This window comes from Meleagris gallopavo, chromosome 1 (assembly GCF_905368555.1).
Source record: "Meleagris gallopavo chromosome 1, MGAL_WU_HG_1.1, whole genome shotgun sequence".
NCBI lineage: Eukaryota > Metazoa > Chordata > Aves > Galliformes > Phasianidae > Meleagris > Meleagris gallopavo.
In genome coordinates this window covers 111,461,832-111,477,673 of record NC_139404.1, presented here as the reverse complement: position 1 = coordinate 111,477,673, position 15,842 = coordinate 111,461,832, and the positions used below count along the sequence as shown (strand labels likewise).

The window sequence follows — 15,842 nt, the reverse complement described above, 5'->3', positions numbered from 1 at the left end:
AACCTCATGTGATGTTCTACCAACTTGGTTAGATAGCTGCAATGTTCTGGTCCTTCACTTAAAGCTTTTATTTTCTTAAACTACTGAAGATTCCAAGAAACTGAAAACAGCCCCTCGATAACTATTGCAGCTTTCAGGTGTAATTCTTATTGTCTATCTGGTGGCTGCACTGTGATTCAGGCTGTTTCATGACTGTGTGTATCTTTTTGTCTTTTCTCCTTCCAAGATGTGGATAAAGTACATGCAAGTTCTTGTAGGGCTGGCTGGGATCCTTGAATGTATTGCAGGTTCTTTTGCCAAATCACAGGTCTTGCTTTACCGTTGATCTTAATGCATCATGTTTTAATCAGTAACAGACTTTGAATGATTTCGTAGGTGTTCATTCTGATTTCCCAAATCTGATCCATAGAATAAAGTTGGCTTCATATTTTCTGCAGAGTGAATTTGAGTCCTAGATAAGATGCAAGTACTTTAACCTTTCAAGTTGTAAAACAGGTTTCAGATCAGTTTAAAATGAAACACACCCGTTTTATATCATATTTTCATATTCTAAATATGGAAAACTTTGATGAAGGTTGAAGTGCTCACCATTTAAGTCATTTTTTTATTGGATAGTACCTTTACACTACTGAAGTTATTATTCACGTGGTAGTTATACAACTAAAAATGGAGATTAATCTTAACTACAAGGTTTCCAACACTGATATAAAACATTTATCTTGATTCCCACATATTACTGTAAACTTTCCCAAGTTGATCATAATCCACAACTCACAGGATGTTTCCTTTTTCATTTTCAGATTTGATATTTGCAAGTTTTGTGCCTTGACAGTGATCACCATGGACAGTGGTAAGTTTAACTTGGTGATGAATGTGCATTCTGTATTGTTGCCCATGAAAGGGGTATTAGCAGCCCCCAGAATTGTCCTCCTCTCAAAATCCTAATCAGTTTGCACAGAAGTCTTTGCTATGGAACTGATTTTAACATTATGTATCATGCAGATCTTTGTCCACACTAAACTGAATTGGAATTGTACCACTGTTCTGACATAGAATTATGATCTGCATGTAATATTTAAGTATGAGAGTGGTGAGGTGCTGCCCAGAGCGATTATGAATGCCCCATACCTGGAGGAGTTCAAGGCCAGGTTGGATGGGGCCCTGGGCAGCCTGGTCTAGTATTAAATGGGGAGGTTGGTGGCCCTGCATGTGTCAGGAGGGTTGGAGATTCATGATCCTTGAGGTCCCTTCCAACCCTGGCCATTCTGTGATTCTTTGTAACCTGGTTGCAGAACAGAGACCACAGAGCTGATTTCCACCTTTGTATCCTTCAGTTTGTGTTCCTAAGCTTGTTGGAGTAACTCTAGGATCTCACAGCAGAAATCGCTTTTCAAGCTTTACAAGTGAATGCTCAAAACATTTTTCTACTTTTCTCCCCTGTGCAAATCAAATAGTTTTATTAATATCACCAGCAGAAAGATTCACATTTATCAGTAGTTTCAATTTTCAATTTCAAGTGAAATGCTTATTTCTGCTATTTGTGGCTTTAATATCCCTGAGTGCTGGTAAAGAGACAGAAAATGGGAACATCAGCAGTGGTTTCAACAGAGCTGGCTTTGGTGACCACAATGCCATGGACTTTGCTTCTGCAGCATTTCTGTGTGTCAGAATATTTTTCCCACAGCACTGCAGCCTGTTTTTCTTTCTCTACAGACCTGAGGCCAGTTTTCTTTGGTTGTGACATCTTCAGCTGGCAGGATGAGGCATACTTATCCTCACACACATCCTTACCTGATTCTTCTTAGTTCTGGTTGCATTTCACCAGAAATCAAGGTTAAAAGCTGTTGCTGATCTGGTCTAATCTGAGATGATTTTTTATCAAATAGATTCAGAGTTAACGTGTATGGCTTAGCCTTCTCAGTGGGTTTTTTGTCTTTGTATGTACTGTGACAGAAGAGAGACACACCCTGAATTGGGGGAGGGGAAGTGTGGTTTTTCTTTTAGAAAAGTAATTCAGAAATATTTAGCAAAATATTGGCCATTCTTGCAAATTGAATTGTTTTAATGCTCTGCTGTTCTTCATCAATGTATTTTGCAATGTATTTTGCAAACATATACTTGTTTTTGGAAGCAAGAATTGTACGTACTTTCTGAGAGCCAATAGTTTCAAATCAGAATGTTTTCAGCTACCGTATTTTCCTCTTTATTCCTTTTCCCTCTGCATCCAGTACGAAACTGTTATAGTTTCTCTCCTCTCTTTTCGAGGATGAACTCCATCTACGAATGAAATTCCCTACGTTTTATCCTTTGAAGGAGGGGAAACTCGATTTATAGTGCATTATCTACTCCTTGTGACAGCACTTAAGAGAGTCAGGTCTGTAGCTTGTCTTGCTTCAAGAATGCTAGCAAGAAAGGTTGGTGAGAAGTAGGTTGAGCACTGGCATTCCCGTACACAATTGCATGCTGGCTTCCTGGTGTCACTAAATCTTTCATCTCCCCACGTTTAGGTGATTGCTGAGGCATGTGGAAAACAAGCCAATTCTTCAGGCCTAGAGAGGAGCCAAGAGAATTGTGTGAGGAGACAGAAGCCATCCCTGTCCTTTCTCTTTGGAGGAGAATTTTGAGTATTAGTTTGTTATTTAGACAGTGAACTTACACAGTAGGAAATGCCCATATGCTCACCTGTGGTGCTATCAGAAACCAAAATTTTTGCAAAAGAGGCAGATGTAGATCTGTATGCACAGAGTCTCTGGCAGCACTGTGAATAAGGTAATTTATACGGTGCATGAATACCACGTGTATTCAACTGGAGGTAGAGGAATGACTGATTATCTTGGAGTTTGATCTTCAAATACTTAATCCTTTGCAAAAGGAAGGTGATTGTCTAATGAATTTTAGCAAAGAGATTACAATGCACATACTGAATAAAATGAAATTAATGTGAAGTAGATAAGCCTAATTGTGGTAGTATTCCCACTGCTGAAAAATGCTCCCACATCTAAGTTAGTAAAGCAAAAGTGTAGTGACCTATCTTTGTAGACTTGCAGGCATCCTTTTTTTTTTTTTTTTTCTATTGAAATAAGAGGATTAGAATAGAAATAGACTGATTTATATCAAATCATAGATAAATCATTATTTAAACCATTTAGTCTCTGTCTTTCTGCAGACAGAGTTTTTTCTTCATTAGCTAATCAGAGGACCCAGATTAGCTGTAAATGAACCAGTGCAGAAATGGTAGCACTGATGAGGAAGACAGTATGAGTATGTTAATATGGCAGTGCATTTAATTATTAGCCCCTATTGCTAGCAGTGAGAGCCCAAGAACAGTGTTGCATTGGTACAGCGTTCTTGCTTCCTGACCTAAAATACCTGAAGAATTTCTGTATTGTTCACTGCAGATGAACCTTTTGAGTAATTCAGCCTACTGGATTTTCAAGTGTTTCAGTTGTTACATGTTAATGTAAAAATCATTCGGTCAGGGAATTTGAGGGAAGAATGGAATCTTAAAAGAGCTGGAAATAATCTTTTACTTGAACAGAAAACTAAGGAAAGCAAAAAATAATACCTTTATCAGAACTTTGATTGTCATTCAGCATTACTTTATTTGCTTCAGCAAGTTAGGTGGGGTTCTGTGTATTATGAAAGAAGATACAATGAGCCTACTTCCCCTACACCTCCAAACAGTTGATATTTCATGGCTGACATTTCTGAAATAAAGGCAGGAAGTCTGCTTCAAAGTTGCTTAAGAAAACAGATGGAATTAAACTTCGATAAATGGTGCTGTTCTGGTGTATTCAACTGGGTAATATTCAGATATATGTGTAGCATCAAAAACTTCCTGAGTATTCTAGCTGTGTTGCCCTCAAGCAGTTGCAAATATCTCCTTGGATGTTCACAGACAGGTTTTGTTTGTTCTGTGTTAGTTTGAAAAATCATTTTCACTGAGCATGTGGCTGTCTCTTCTGGGCGCTGTTCTTAGGCACAGGCTTGTTTAAGCACATAGGAGCACGATGCTGAATAGGGATCCATCACATTTTTGGTTTAGCAATAACTACTGAAGTTGTAGACCCAAATGTTCATAATAGTGAACAAAACAGAAAGGGCCTTTTATCCTATTAAATAAAGGGGAAGACTTTGAAAAAGTGTTGCCCAAATGGACATTTTCTTTGAATAGTTTCAGCATGAGGTTTTGGGTATGTTTTAGTAGTGACATTATTTTCTCTCATTCAGTATTCTTAACAGAGGACAAAGCCAATTCTGTGTATAAAAGATACCGAAGAGCCAACAAATTTTTGGAAGAATTAAAGCAAGGTGATATAGAACATGAATGCAGAGAAGAAATTTGTACCTATGAAGAAGCAAGAGAAGCATTTGAAAATGAGGAAAAGACGGTATGTTTTGTTGTCTATATATAGATGGGGGGGAGGGGGTGTGATGCTATTAATTTGTGAGATATGGTAAATACTTGTGTGTTTTCCAGTATTACAATATTTTTTTTTTTACTTGATTCTTTAAGTAGCTGAGGTCTGCAGTGGAGATGGATAGACCTCACAGCAATAAATTTGGAATCTTTTCTCCAAATTAAAAAATCAAAGAAAGGGAAGTCTCAAAGTAAACTTTGCTCATAAAACTTTTATGAGCAGATTGGCAGCTTGGGGAGTATTCACGTTCCTTTTCTTCCAACTGTCATTATCTGTTCTCTTTGGCAGCACTACTTACCCAAATACCATGTGTCCTATCATCATGCACTTAATCCTAACCTACATATCACTGATACTATTGTTTTTCTTGGTTGAAATGATAGAGTTGTGACTGTTACAGGGAATGTGTAGGAGCAGAGGTGAGAAGTCTTTGTTTATCTCACACCTTAACTTATTTATTGAATACATTCGCATAAAATGAGTGAGCAACTGAAAAATCATTCCACTTAAAATAGGGACTATATCCCGGATGCTAGCATAGCTGGCTAAAATGTTCTGTAACCAGGTTATTCATAGTCTTAAAAATAAACAAAGACAAGTGGCCTTCTTGAAGTTAACTTCTGCAGACCCTCACAACATATTGTTAAGCAGCAGCGATCTAAAACATAGGAAGAATAACAATTTTAATGCTGCCATGATATTCAGGGGCAGTGATATATTAACTTGACTGGAATGAAGCAGATACTGCCCACACAATTGTGTAAGTCTGTTGCTTTCTGTAATTAAAAGAAGCTTGTGGGCCAGCAGCTCTGCACGTAGTAGCTGAACTGCACATTGTACCCAGCATAACTTAAATTGTCTTCCAATGAATAATCACAGCATGTAAGTTTTGATGGTGTTGCCTGACATATTTAATGCAGTAAAGTCATGATATTTTTTTTTTCTAATTCAATACAGATCTGAATGAAATTAGATTTATCCTCAAATTCAGTCCCAAAGTGGAAAAACAGCTGCTAGAAAATGTGACTTGGGAAATTGGCAAGCAAGGCCTGTGGGCTAATGGGCAAAGTGGCACAGAAAGCATTATGAATTTATTTTGGAATAACATGAGTGATGTGTCCGACTCTTCACTGGCGGTGTTTTACATTAAAAACAACAACAGAAAAGCCTACTGAACATTTTAAGTTTTTGGCATCTTTTTTTGTGTCACGCATAGGAAAGTGGAGAAGACAGAATGGAAACTTTTTCATTTATTAAAATGAAGCAGTAGGATGTGTAGTGTTTCAATTCCTATTCTTTCAGAAGCTTTAAAATGCATGTACAGTCACGCTTTTTACCTCCAAAATTGATGTGGCAATTCCTGATGACATCATTGCGTAATTAAAAATAGTGTGCACAAACCTAACACAGTATCACTAGTAGCCTAAATATGTTGGCTAGTGATAGGTCAAACTGATGACCCATGATAGGACCCAAAGAAGCAGCATGAAGTGTGTCAGAGGAAGGTCAGGTTGGGTATTAGGAAAAGGTTCTTTACCAGGATGTTGGCTGAGCACTGGAACAGGTTCCGCAGGTCAGTGGTCATGACACCGCACTGCCAGAGCTTTAGAAGCATTTGGACAGCACTCTGTCACAGGGATTGAATTTTAGATGTCTCTGTATGGAATTGGCTTTGATGGTCCTTGTAGGTTCCTTCCAATTCAGGAAATTCTATTATTATGCATTTACTCTTGCTTCAACTTCTTCTAGTCTATTAGGTATTTAGAAACATTTTGTATTTCAGTAGATAGCCTTTCCATTGCAGAGGTATTTAAGAAATAGTAAAGTAGAAATAGTCACATTTACTATTATGCCATGACCTTATTGTCGCAGTGCAGAGAGAATTTCCAATAAGGTCCTCTGCCATTATCCAGTCCTATTACTATATCTGTTTTAGTTTAGCTGCTTTGATGTCAGTAGCTTGCTGATGTGCAGCCATGCCTGACCAGCCTAATTTACTTAGTCCTTTGTTTCCCAGCTATATCCATCTTTACAGCCATTTAATAATAGTTGATCTCTGTTGACAGAGGTGCTGTAGTCCGAGGTTATAATATAGTATGTTTGTAATAATGAAGATGCAGTAGTAGTATAGATAAACTGAAATTCAAAAAGATTACGGAGCTTGCTTATCTCATGTTAAATTTGTGTTGTATAATTGCTTTTTTGTATTTTTTTTTTTAGTCTTGTCCACTGGGTTCTTTGCTTCTCTGAAGTTTTCTGGGGAAGTGTACAACATCTGAATTTGCAATATTAAAATAATATCAAACAGTCCCCTCAAGTTATATTTGATGTTTTCTTTTTTGATAGTTTTCTTGGAAGATAGCATTGTGTACATTAAGCATACATACATAAATGTCAGGGAAATACTGAGTGCCTTTCATATTGTGTAGGCTTGGGGATTTTTATATCTTCAGAAGTATAATGTAAAATGATACAGATTAATAGTAAAGGTAATACTCTCAGGATAGCAAAGGCTAGATGGCAGAAAAGAGTTTGCAGAACTTTGTGGCACTGAGTGGAAAAAATGAAATTCAGCGTTGACAAATGTGATGTGCAATAGGGGAAAAAGGATCATTCCTCATAAATATGTGTATATATGTATATGTTTGCCTCAGGAACAAGATCTGAATTTATGGATTGTCTTTGAAGACTAGAATTTGTAATGCTTAGCAGTTAAACAAAAAGAAATAAAAGCCTGTATGTTAAGAATCCTAGGAAGGGAACAGAACAAAATGGGAAATGTAACTACGTGATTGTTCACTTGAATCTTGAATGTGTCATGTATAGCCCTTAAAAAGTAAATAAGTAGCTGAGGAAACTCCAGAGAACCTAGGAAGCTAACTAAAGATATCGAAAGGTTTATATAGCAACTATAGATTGAAAACCGTTAAATCAGGGAACATGCAGTAGATGTCAGTAAGGAATAAGAAGATTGAACTGAGGTGAATCATTTAACGTCCTTCTGACAGTGGAGCTTAAAAGGGTCTCAAAAGAAGTAAGAAGGTGCAGGTTCAGAGCAAATAAAAGCATCTCTTCTCACCTCAGGTAGTGGAGCTGTGTGACTGTTTGGCCACAGGAAGAAGCTTATGTAGCTTCAGAGAAGATGAAAACAACTGGGGACCCTTGAATAAAAGGGGTCAGCTTTATGTCGTGGGAGTTCTTGAAGTACAAATATGTGAAAGCTGCCAGAGTATCAGTCTCTACTTATGTCTATACTCTTCTTCTGACAGTCTGTGTTCTTTGTTGTCAGAAGATAATAAATTAGGTGACCCATACTCCTCATCCTGTAAAGCTATGCATATGTAGAAGGTATAACCAGATAGCACTGTATACGTGATCACTAGGCAGTTGTCAAAGGTTGTTGGGAGGCTCAAAGTTTTGCAGAAAGTGACTGTGCAAGATACCTGGGTGTGATGGAAGCTCACTTCTCATACATTAACTTTGGTTTTAAGGTGATACAGCATCATTAAAAAAAAAAAAACTCACACATTTATTCATAAGTGTAAAAATGCTAAAATGTCTAGGAAGCAACTCAAAACTTGCCAGCACCAGCTCTAAAATGTTGTGATCAAATAAGACGTCAGTCTGTGTGTCTAGTTATGAACCTGGGTAAATATCTGGAAGAGAAGATGTAAATCTGAAATTGAGAGCAAACCAGAAGAAGACAGTGTAGCAAGTTTGCTCGTTTCCCTTTATTGCTTTTTTTCGTATTCTTTCCCTACTGAACAGCAAACAATCTTCTGATTGACATATTACTAGTCCGCATAACAACAAGTTATGAACAAGATGATTGACCAAGAGTCTGTCAGTGCTGCCAAATATGGCAAAGGCCTCAGCCAAAATTCTCAGCAGGGTACAAGACTCTTAACTTTGATGTGGATCCAGTGTTTGATTCAGTGTTCACATCCAGTTGACTGAAGTCAATTCTGTTCTGAATAGTGATAGTGAAATATTAGACATAAAGGGAAAAAGAATGTAGCAAATTGCCCATAACGACTTGTGTGAGATGCCCTTGAGAATTCTCTTGGTTTATTTCAAACTGGATTTGCCAACATGCAGTAAAGTAGTTCATAGCAAGAATTCATACGAAATGATTTTAGGTCTTTCTCATTGCAGTTATCTGATGCTGTGGCCTACTTAATGTAGTTTTTCAGCCTTTTAAGGCATATATGCCTTGCACTCCCTGCTGTGCAGTGCCTGAGGCACTTATGAATAGTGTCCTTTTCATAAATCACAAGTTCTTAGTTTTGTCAAGTAAAAAGTCCTATTTTGTTCTCCTGGTTTAAGAGACCAAATACTGTGGAAGGGATGTTTAAGTTTTCCAACTTTTAAATTACTCTTCAATATTCTGTATGAGTGCTACAGTTATCTCCTGGAATTTCAGTATTTCCCCTCTTGTTTTTTCCTAGCAGATCGTATGAACCCTCACTCTGAGCAAACTCATCAGAGTTCTCTGTGATTTTGTTTGGTGATGAACAACACTTGACTTCGGTCAGGTGGTTTGTCCTCCTTGTGCCACCACTTTACAGAGCAGCATATCTGTGGGGTGACAGAGCAGAGGGAGGAGCTGCTTAGCAACTGAGAAACTCAAACCTGAAGTGTAGGTTTCTTGCAGTTCTGGTACTTCTGGAGGTAAGGGTCTTTATGGTTCCCCTTGATACTAAACCTTGAGTTTAGTACACTAGCGAGCTCTTTTTCAAAGAGAAAAATTAAAACATTTTTTCAGTGACTGTTTTTCTTTGTATTTTTCATCTGTGTGAAGACCTTTATTCCTGTCTCTGCAGTACAGCCACAGACCTGAAGCACTATAATTTTTGGCAGAGGAGTGTGTGTCCGTAGTCCCTTGGCATTTCATTTGCTTTGCTTGTAAATGAAAGTGGACACTAAACTACTTTCATCCTTAAGGCAGTTTAACTTCTTACATTAAGCTCTTTATGCACCTGCCTAGTCACACCATTAACTTGACCAACCCCACAGCCATATAACCTATTGTGAACTAGCTGCCCTCCACTCTGGAAAAACAGCTTTTCTACTGTTTTGTCACCCTGCAGAGCAACAAGAAGCAGTGCTGGTATTTTGGTTTGATGAAGAAGGTACAGAGATATTTTCTCAGGTAGATACTGTTGAGCTAGAAGTAACATGGAAACATTAATAGAATACCAATTACAGTTTACCACCTTTACATTAGAGAGGACACATTTCCTCTACAGTCTGAAACATAAAATACATTGCAAGGTCAAAATTGACTTTTTTCTAAATTTTCATCTAAACCACCTTCACTGCTACAGAGTCTTTGAAATGACACATCCTTGCATAGTTTATTTGCTGACTTCCAGCAAATCTTTGCAGCTTTGGCCTCAGAAACAAATGCTATACCATTCCCTCACTGCTGGTAAAATAACAGAGCAGTGAAGTGAGAAGCTTGGTTCCAGTATAGAAAGCTGCAGTTAATAATGCTAATGAATTTTTTTTTATTATTATTATTATTTTTTTTTTTTTTTTTTTTTTTTTTTTTTTGCTGCTTTACTTGTGTGTTTAATATTTAGTTCTGTTCAAACCAGATGGAAAGACAATAGGTAACAGGTCTTCCTGGCTGTGTGTTGATTCGATGGGGAAAGGTAGGGTGTTTGGTTTTGTAGGTCTCTTTTCCTATTATGAAGAGACCCTTAGTTCTCAGTTGCATAGCTCTGAGATCTGTTTGGCTGTGTTATCTGTGTGACACTGTTACACTGTTATGTTATCTGTGGTGATGCTCTGGAACAGGTTGCCCAAGGAGGTTGCAGATGCCTCAACCCTGGAGGCATTCAAGGCCAGGCTGGATGTGGCTCTGGGCAGCCTGGTCTGGTGGTTGGTGACCCTGCACATAGCAGGGGGGTTGAAACTAGATGATCACTGTGGTCCTTTTCAACCCAGGCCATTCTATAATTCTGTGATTCTATATAACTCTAATGTTGTTCATGTGGCAGTAGTCATAGAATATAGTCCTGAACTTAAAAGAAAAAAACATATATAGATCTGATCTGTCTGTGCACAAAGTCTGCAACCTGAGTTGTATCATTGACTAGTTAAGAAATGGTTGTCATTTTTCCTGGTGAGATTTTTAAAATACATTCTTGCAGGATGTTGTTATTTGAAGTGGATGCTCGCATAAATCTGAAGAGGTCACATCTCTGCATTTTTTTAAAGGAGGCTGCAGAGTTCAGAGTTTCTGGCATGGGTTTTGTTTTGCTTTATTTTTTGCTTTATACATTGCTATAAAACACTGTGGAAGTATTTCTTGATAGAAGAGAGTGTACATTACAGAGGAGTTTAGAGAGTACAGTAGGATTTATTTTTCTTCGTACTAGTTTTGCACAGCGTTCACTGCATAGCAAATGGGAAGGTGATGTGATCTTTGTGCTCCTGCTTATGCATGTTAGTAATGTAGTGAAATTACTTTCAAGTACTAGTCCTCCTTCATCTGTTTTTTTCCTTTTTGTTTTCATTTTTCTCTGTTCCATTTATCTATAGCTGCGTTGCCAAAGTTTCTAGAGTGTAATAAGCTGTGTAACATTCTCATGCTGCTGAAGCTGTATTTACCTATAAACAGAGGATTTGAAGCAGCTCAGAATAGATTGACAATTGCTTTATGAGCCAGAGGATGGAGGAATTCTGAATTATGAACTGACAGTACAACGTAGCTCTGTTTTGCTAAGATGGTTTGTCATTCCAATGCAGTGTGTTGCAGTCAGATTGTATTAGTGTATTGTAGTTTAAAAAAAAGTAATAACTTTGAGCTTGAGTAGTACTGAAAAACTTAGATCCACTACATGGCTGATGTGTGTACTGATTAGATTTTTTTATTCCTGTCTGTGCTGCAGATTTTTAAATATTAAAGTGCTAATACAGGATTATTACAAGTAGAGCAAGGAGTGGTGTTTAAAAAAAAAAGTCTTTTACTTCTGTAATAGCATCAGAAGAAAATTTATGTGCTTATTCATATCAGTTCTCATATTGACCATCAGTATTTGAAATGTCATTTTTTTTCCTCATTCGTTTAAAATAGTTTGAATAAAGTCTTTGGTTTGGTCTTTTGTTTTTAATGTCTTATCGTTTCTGACTTATCCTGTCTTGCTCTTCTAGAAGGAGTTCTGGAAAGTCTACAAAAATGGACTTCAGGGAGAAAGTAACACAGGACATAGCTGGTATTCATTTTACCTTGCATTTCCATTAATCATTGGCCTTTTTGTTATCCTCATTGTCATTTTTGTCATATGGAGATGCCTGTTTAAAAAGAAAACGCGTAGACAGTCGGTGTACGCGCACAGGGGAGCCCACGAAGCGATAGGTGATGGTGCTGTGTCTGACGGCAGAGGTTCGCTCCCGCAGCCTCTCAGCATTGTTCATTCCCCACAGGAGGAAATGTTTGAAGTCAGTGGGCTCTCTCCAGGAGGTCTGAGCTATGCGGATACACGATCAGACTCAATATCCACAAGGCTGTCAAACTGTGATCCTCCTCCTTCATACGAGGAAGCCACTGGTGAAATCAGTGTGAGAAGAAGTGAAGCTGAACAACATTTAGATCCACCCCCACAATATGAAGACATTATGAATTCTAGTTCAGCCAATGCGATTGCACTATCTCCTGTCACCACCAGTACTAAGTAATACAGGAAGAATGCTTCTGGACTTCAAAAAAAAGAAAAAAAAACCAACAAAAACTAATCGTTTTGTTGCACTTTATCTTGGCTTATTATGCATTTCTGTAATTTAAGCAACTTGTATGATGAACTTCCCTTTTGTTTTAGATTCACTTGTTCTTTGAGTCACAGATTTTTCTTTTCCCCTATGACAGTCCTTAGAAGATAAGGAATCTGTACTGTGAGCATAGTGCAGGTACAGAGATGGTGCTCTGTCATTGTTCTCAAAAGTATCTCTGCTTTGAGGGATGTTGCTTGTTTTATTCCATATGCTGACCACATTCCCCACAAGATTTGTGGAATCCCCTTCTCTTCTTGCTGCACACTCTTGGAATTGCCTGAGATGGGGAATCCTTAAAAAACATTCTAGAAATTTAGTTAAGCTAAAGCAAACTAATTTTACAGTCTTTCCTCTTGCCTGGTTGGCTCCTTTTTCTCACCTGGAATTTTATTACATGCCACATTGTATCTTGGGCCCTGGAATGGCCAAGAGCCATATGCCTTGGTATTCAAACCAATATATTGTTAGACTCTGCTGGCTTCATAGCAATAAATTCAGAGCTTAGCAGAGGAGAGAGATTCTAAACCTTTTTCTGTTAGAATTTATGTTTAGAAGCTAGTAATTCAAGACAGTGATTAGTGAATTTGAGTACTTTTTTTGTTTGTTCTGCTTTTCTTCTGTTTTCTATCTATTTCTTTATTCTAGGGCTGAGAACTGTGCGTGTGCTACTTTTACAGCTTGAAAGTTCACTCAACATTAAAGAATGAAATACTGAAGAATGAATAAGATCCTTCTTGTTTGGAAGTAGATACCAAAACTATCATAGTCTTCACTGGGACCAGGATTTCATCCATTATCCATAAACACTTAAACCCAAAGATACTGCTTTCCCTTTTAAAAGGGGGAAAAAAAAAAAAAAGAAAAAGTATTCAGTAAGCAACTTTTTTCCACAATAATATGGCCCCATTCTCAAATCCTGGTATTATTTTGCTTCTTGCATACTTAAATGTATCACCTGCACACCTTTTGTTACTGGCTATGGAAATGCATTGCAGAGAATTTTCGGTAACTTTCTTCAACTGGTGTATTTATTGCTGATTTCACATTTGTTCATTCAAGTAAGAGGTGCTGGAAAGCATGGGTAATCTAGGCTAAGTCCACAAATGTTGTGGCCAGTGTAGCTCTGCTATCTCCAGGTGAGAGCTGCGCAGTCTACCTTATGTAGGGCAAAACCACGAGGAACCTCTATGTTGTTGTATTTCTAGCAACACAACACAGACATGGCCCCAAGCTTTAATTTGAAGTGGGTTTTTTTGAAGCTGTAGAGATGTAAATTTCTGTCAGGTTTGATACAGTTTGATTGAAATTCTATACAAGTCTCTGTTTCAACTGCTTTAGACACCAATGATAGTTCAGCTGGTGCATGCTGTGGTTTGCTGATTTACTTTTCTCTATTTAATTTAAGAATTCATTAATCAGTTTAGCTTGTGAATATTTATTTTGATTTTTCTTCTCTCATCAAGGTGGCAAGGCATTAATTTTAGTATTGTTCTGTTTTCTGCTAATGAATTAGCACCAACTGAAACGGATTTAGCTCTGAAGAACTACTGTGAAATACCAGTTGCCATCCATTTGAAATTGCTGTTAATGTGCTCAGTTAATTGCCTGTTGACATCTATGATCTTGTGTGAGTCTGACCCATCTTTCTCCTAAGGAACTTTGTAGAAGGTTGCTGAAAAGAAACGGATGAATATATAGGTGTGCATATGCACACTTCCGTAAGAATTTGATACGGTAGTTTGACAAATGAAGTTATGATCCTGTGATTAATTTTATATTCTCATTTTTGGCAAAGATTAGGTTACCTAAGATCTCTACTGGGGATCTTAAGTTGCTAAAGCAAATTTATTGGAGTTAATGGATGGAGCTCCAGGCCAAACTGTTGTCAGAAAGATAACTCATATTCATTATTCATAATGGATATCAAGCAGATAAGTACAATATATTTTGGACTCTCTAACCTTTTGAAGTGCTTTTAGCTCTTAGGTGAAGTCCTAAATTGCCACTTGTAGGAATTTAAGCTCCTTTTATACTGTGCAACAGTTATACTGCCTTTGGCCAGACATTACCAAAACAAAGTGCCTCGTCTCAGTTGCAGGAGACACCTGAAAGTGCTGGTATTAATGTCTATGCCATATTGGCATCTCCTGTGCCTGCCAACACAGCTGGCAGTTTTAGCAGTAATTTTCTAGTTTGGAGATACGGTTCTCCTGTAGGAAATGCCTGGAGATAACCCATTTCACGTTAGGTCAGCAGCTGTCAACCCCTGAGCAGGGGCAGTCTGGTTTAGAGGTGAGCCACCTTTTTTTTCCCACTTTGTTCATCTGTATTCCATTACCAGTCTTAACAACTTTCACTTTTCTGTTCCTAAGAAGAGTATGTTACTGCATTCTGTAGACACTTCTTTGTGCAATGCAATGCAAAGTTGTCTTTCCAGGAAGAACCACAACCAAATATCTGAAATGATCTGTGACTAGAATTTATTGGGCCATGCCTTTTCTGCATCCATGCACATCAAATGTGAATGCTATCTAGGGCTATAAAGCTACATCTTGGTGTGAATGAGCTTTCATAAATAAACTAAATTTGCATGTGCCAGTTATCTAAATGTTTCCACTGAGACATGAGCAGCTTTCTTCTTGTTGGAGTAATGTCAAAGTACCTAATATTTTGTTTTACTTTGTGAAATGTGGGGAAGTAACTTCAGTCTTGGAGATAGCTGTTCTGATCTGGGGAAAGAATAACATTTCTTTTTGTAGTGGGTTTTCCTACAGCTTTGTTTTCCCAGACACTTACTGATTCTTCTTCTCTTGTCGTTGCATTATCATGCCATAAACATTATAAATTTATAGTTGTATCTCTCTAAAGGCTTTCCAAGTCTGAATGCAGTACTGCCTTGACTAATGACGTAATAGTCAGGATTCTGCTTTTCCCCATTTTGAATGTAACACTGAATTTCATGTATTAGGACTAAGATGATTTATCCACTAAAACAAATTTGTATTTAAATGTCACTTTGAGAAATTATGGAAATTAATTGTGCTTAGATGATGCTTAGCATTAGTGGAGGTTGTTCTGTCTTCACTGGGTGTAAATAACCTCTGATTACAGTATTGCGTATTTTGAAGGGGTTTGGTTTACATTAAATTATCGTATTTAAACGTTCTTGACTATGTTTGTAGAAAAAAGTTTTGTAACATTTGTTTTTGGATATGCTAAATAAAAATTTTTAAATGCCTTAGTGCTTCAAAACATCAATCCTACACATCTGCAGTATTGACTTTGTGCATTTAAGTGGTGCTTTTTTAATTTCTATTGATCATCAAATGTATTTAATCTGTTACAGGGAACCAGTTGTTTTATTTTGATAATTAAAAATAAATATAATTTTAAGGTAGATGTTCTTTAACAATTCAGTCTCATTTTCTTATTAAATTTGTGAATTGATTCATTTGTAGCCATAGTTGAGTAGCAATCACAAGCACAGGGAAAGCAGGAATTATGCTTTATTACAACAAAATGAAACGGTACACTGTGGAAAGATTTGTAGTCAAGAGAATTTGATTTCAAAGTTGGCTTCAGCCATTTCAAACTATTTTGCATCAGTTCTATGATTCACTCCACATTGCATCAGTGATGATT

The 15,842-nt window shown here is 37.4% G+C and overlaps 1 protein-coding gene across 2 annotated transcripts in view; it reads left to right on the top strand.

Annotated features, from left to right (window-relative positions):
- The window catches only part of PRRG1 (proline rich and Gla domain 1), a 29,369-nt gene extending 13,772 nt beyond the window's left edge, over positions 1 to 15,597 (top strand). For both annotated transcript variants that reach the window (XM_085210089.1, XM_085210096.1), the window contains 3 exons: positions 801 to 850; positions 4,231 to 4,391; positions 11,583 to 15,597. In XM_085210089.1, coding sequence (XP_085066215.1) covers positions 801 to 850; positions 4,231 to 4,391; positions 11,583 to 12,107 — 736 coding nt within the window. In that variant the 3' untranslated portion in view covers positions 12,108 to 15,597. The remainder of the gene's footprint in view (positions 1 to 800; positions 851 to 4,230; positions 4,392 to 11,582) is intronic.
- Positions 15,598 to 15,842: the final 245 nt, after the last annotated feature.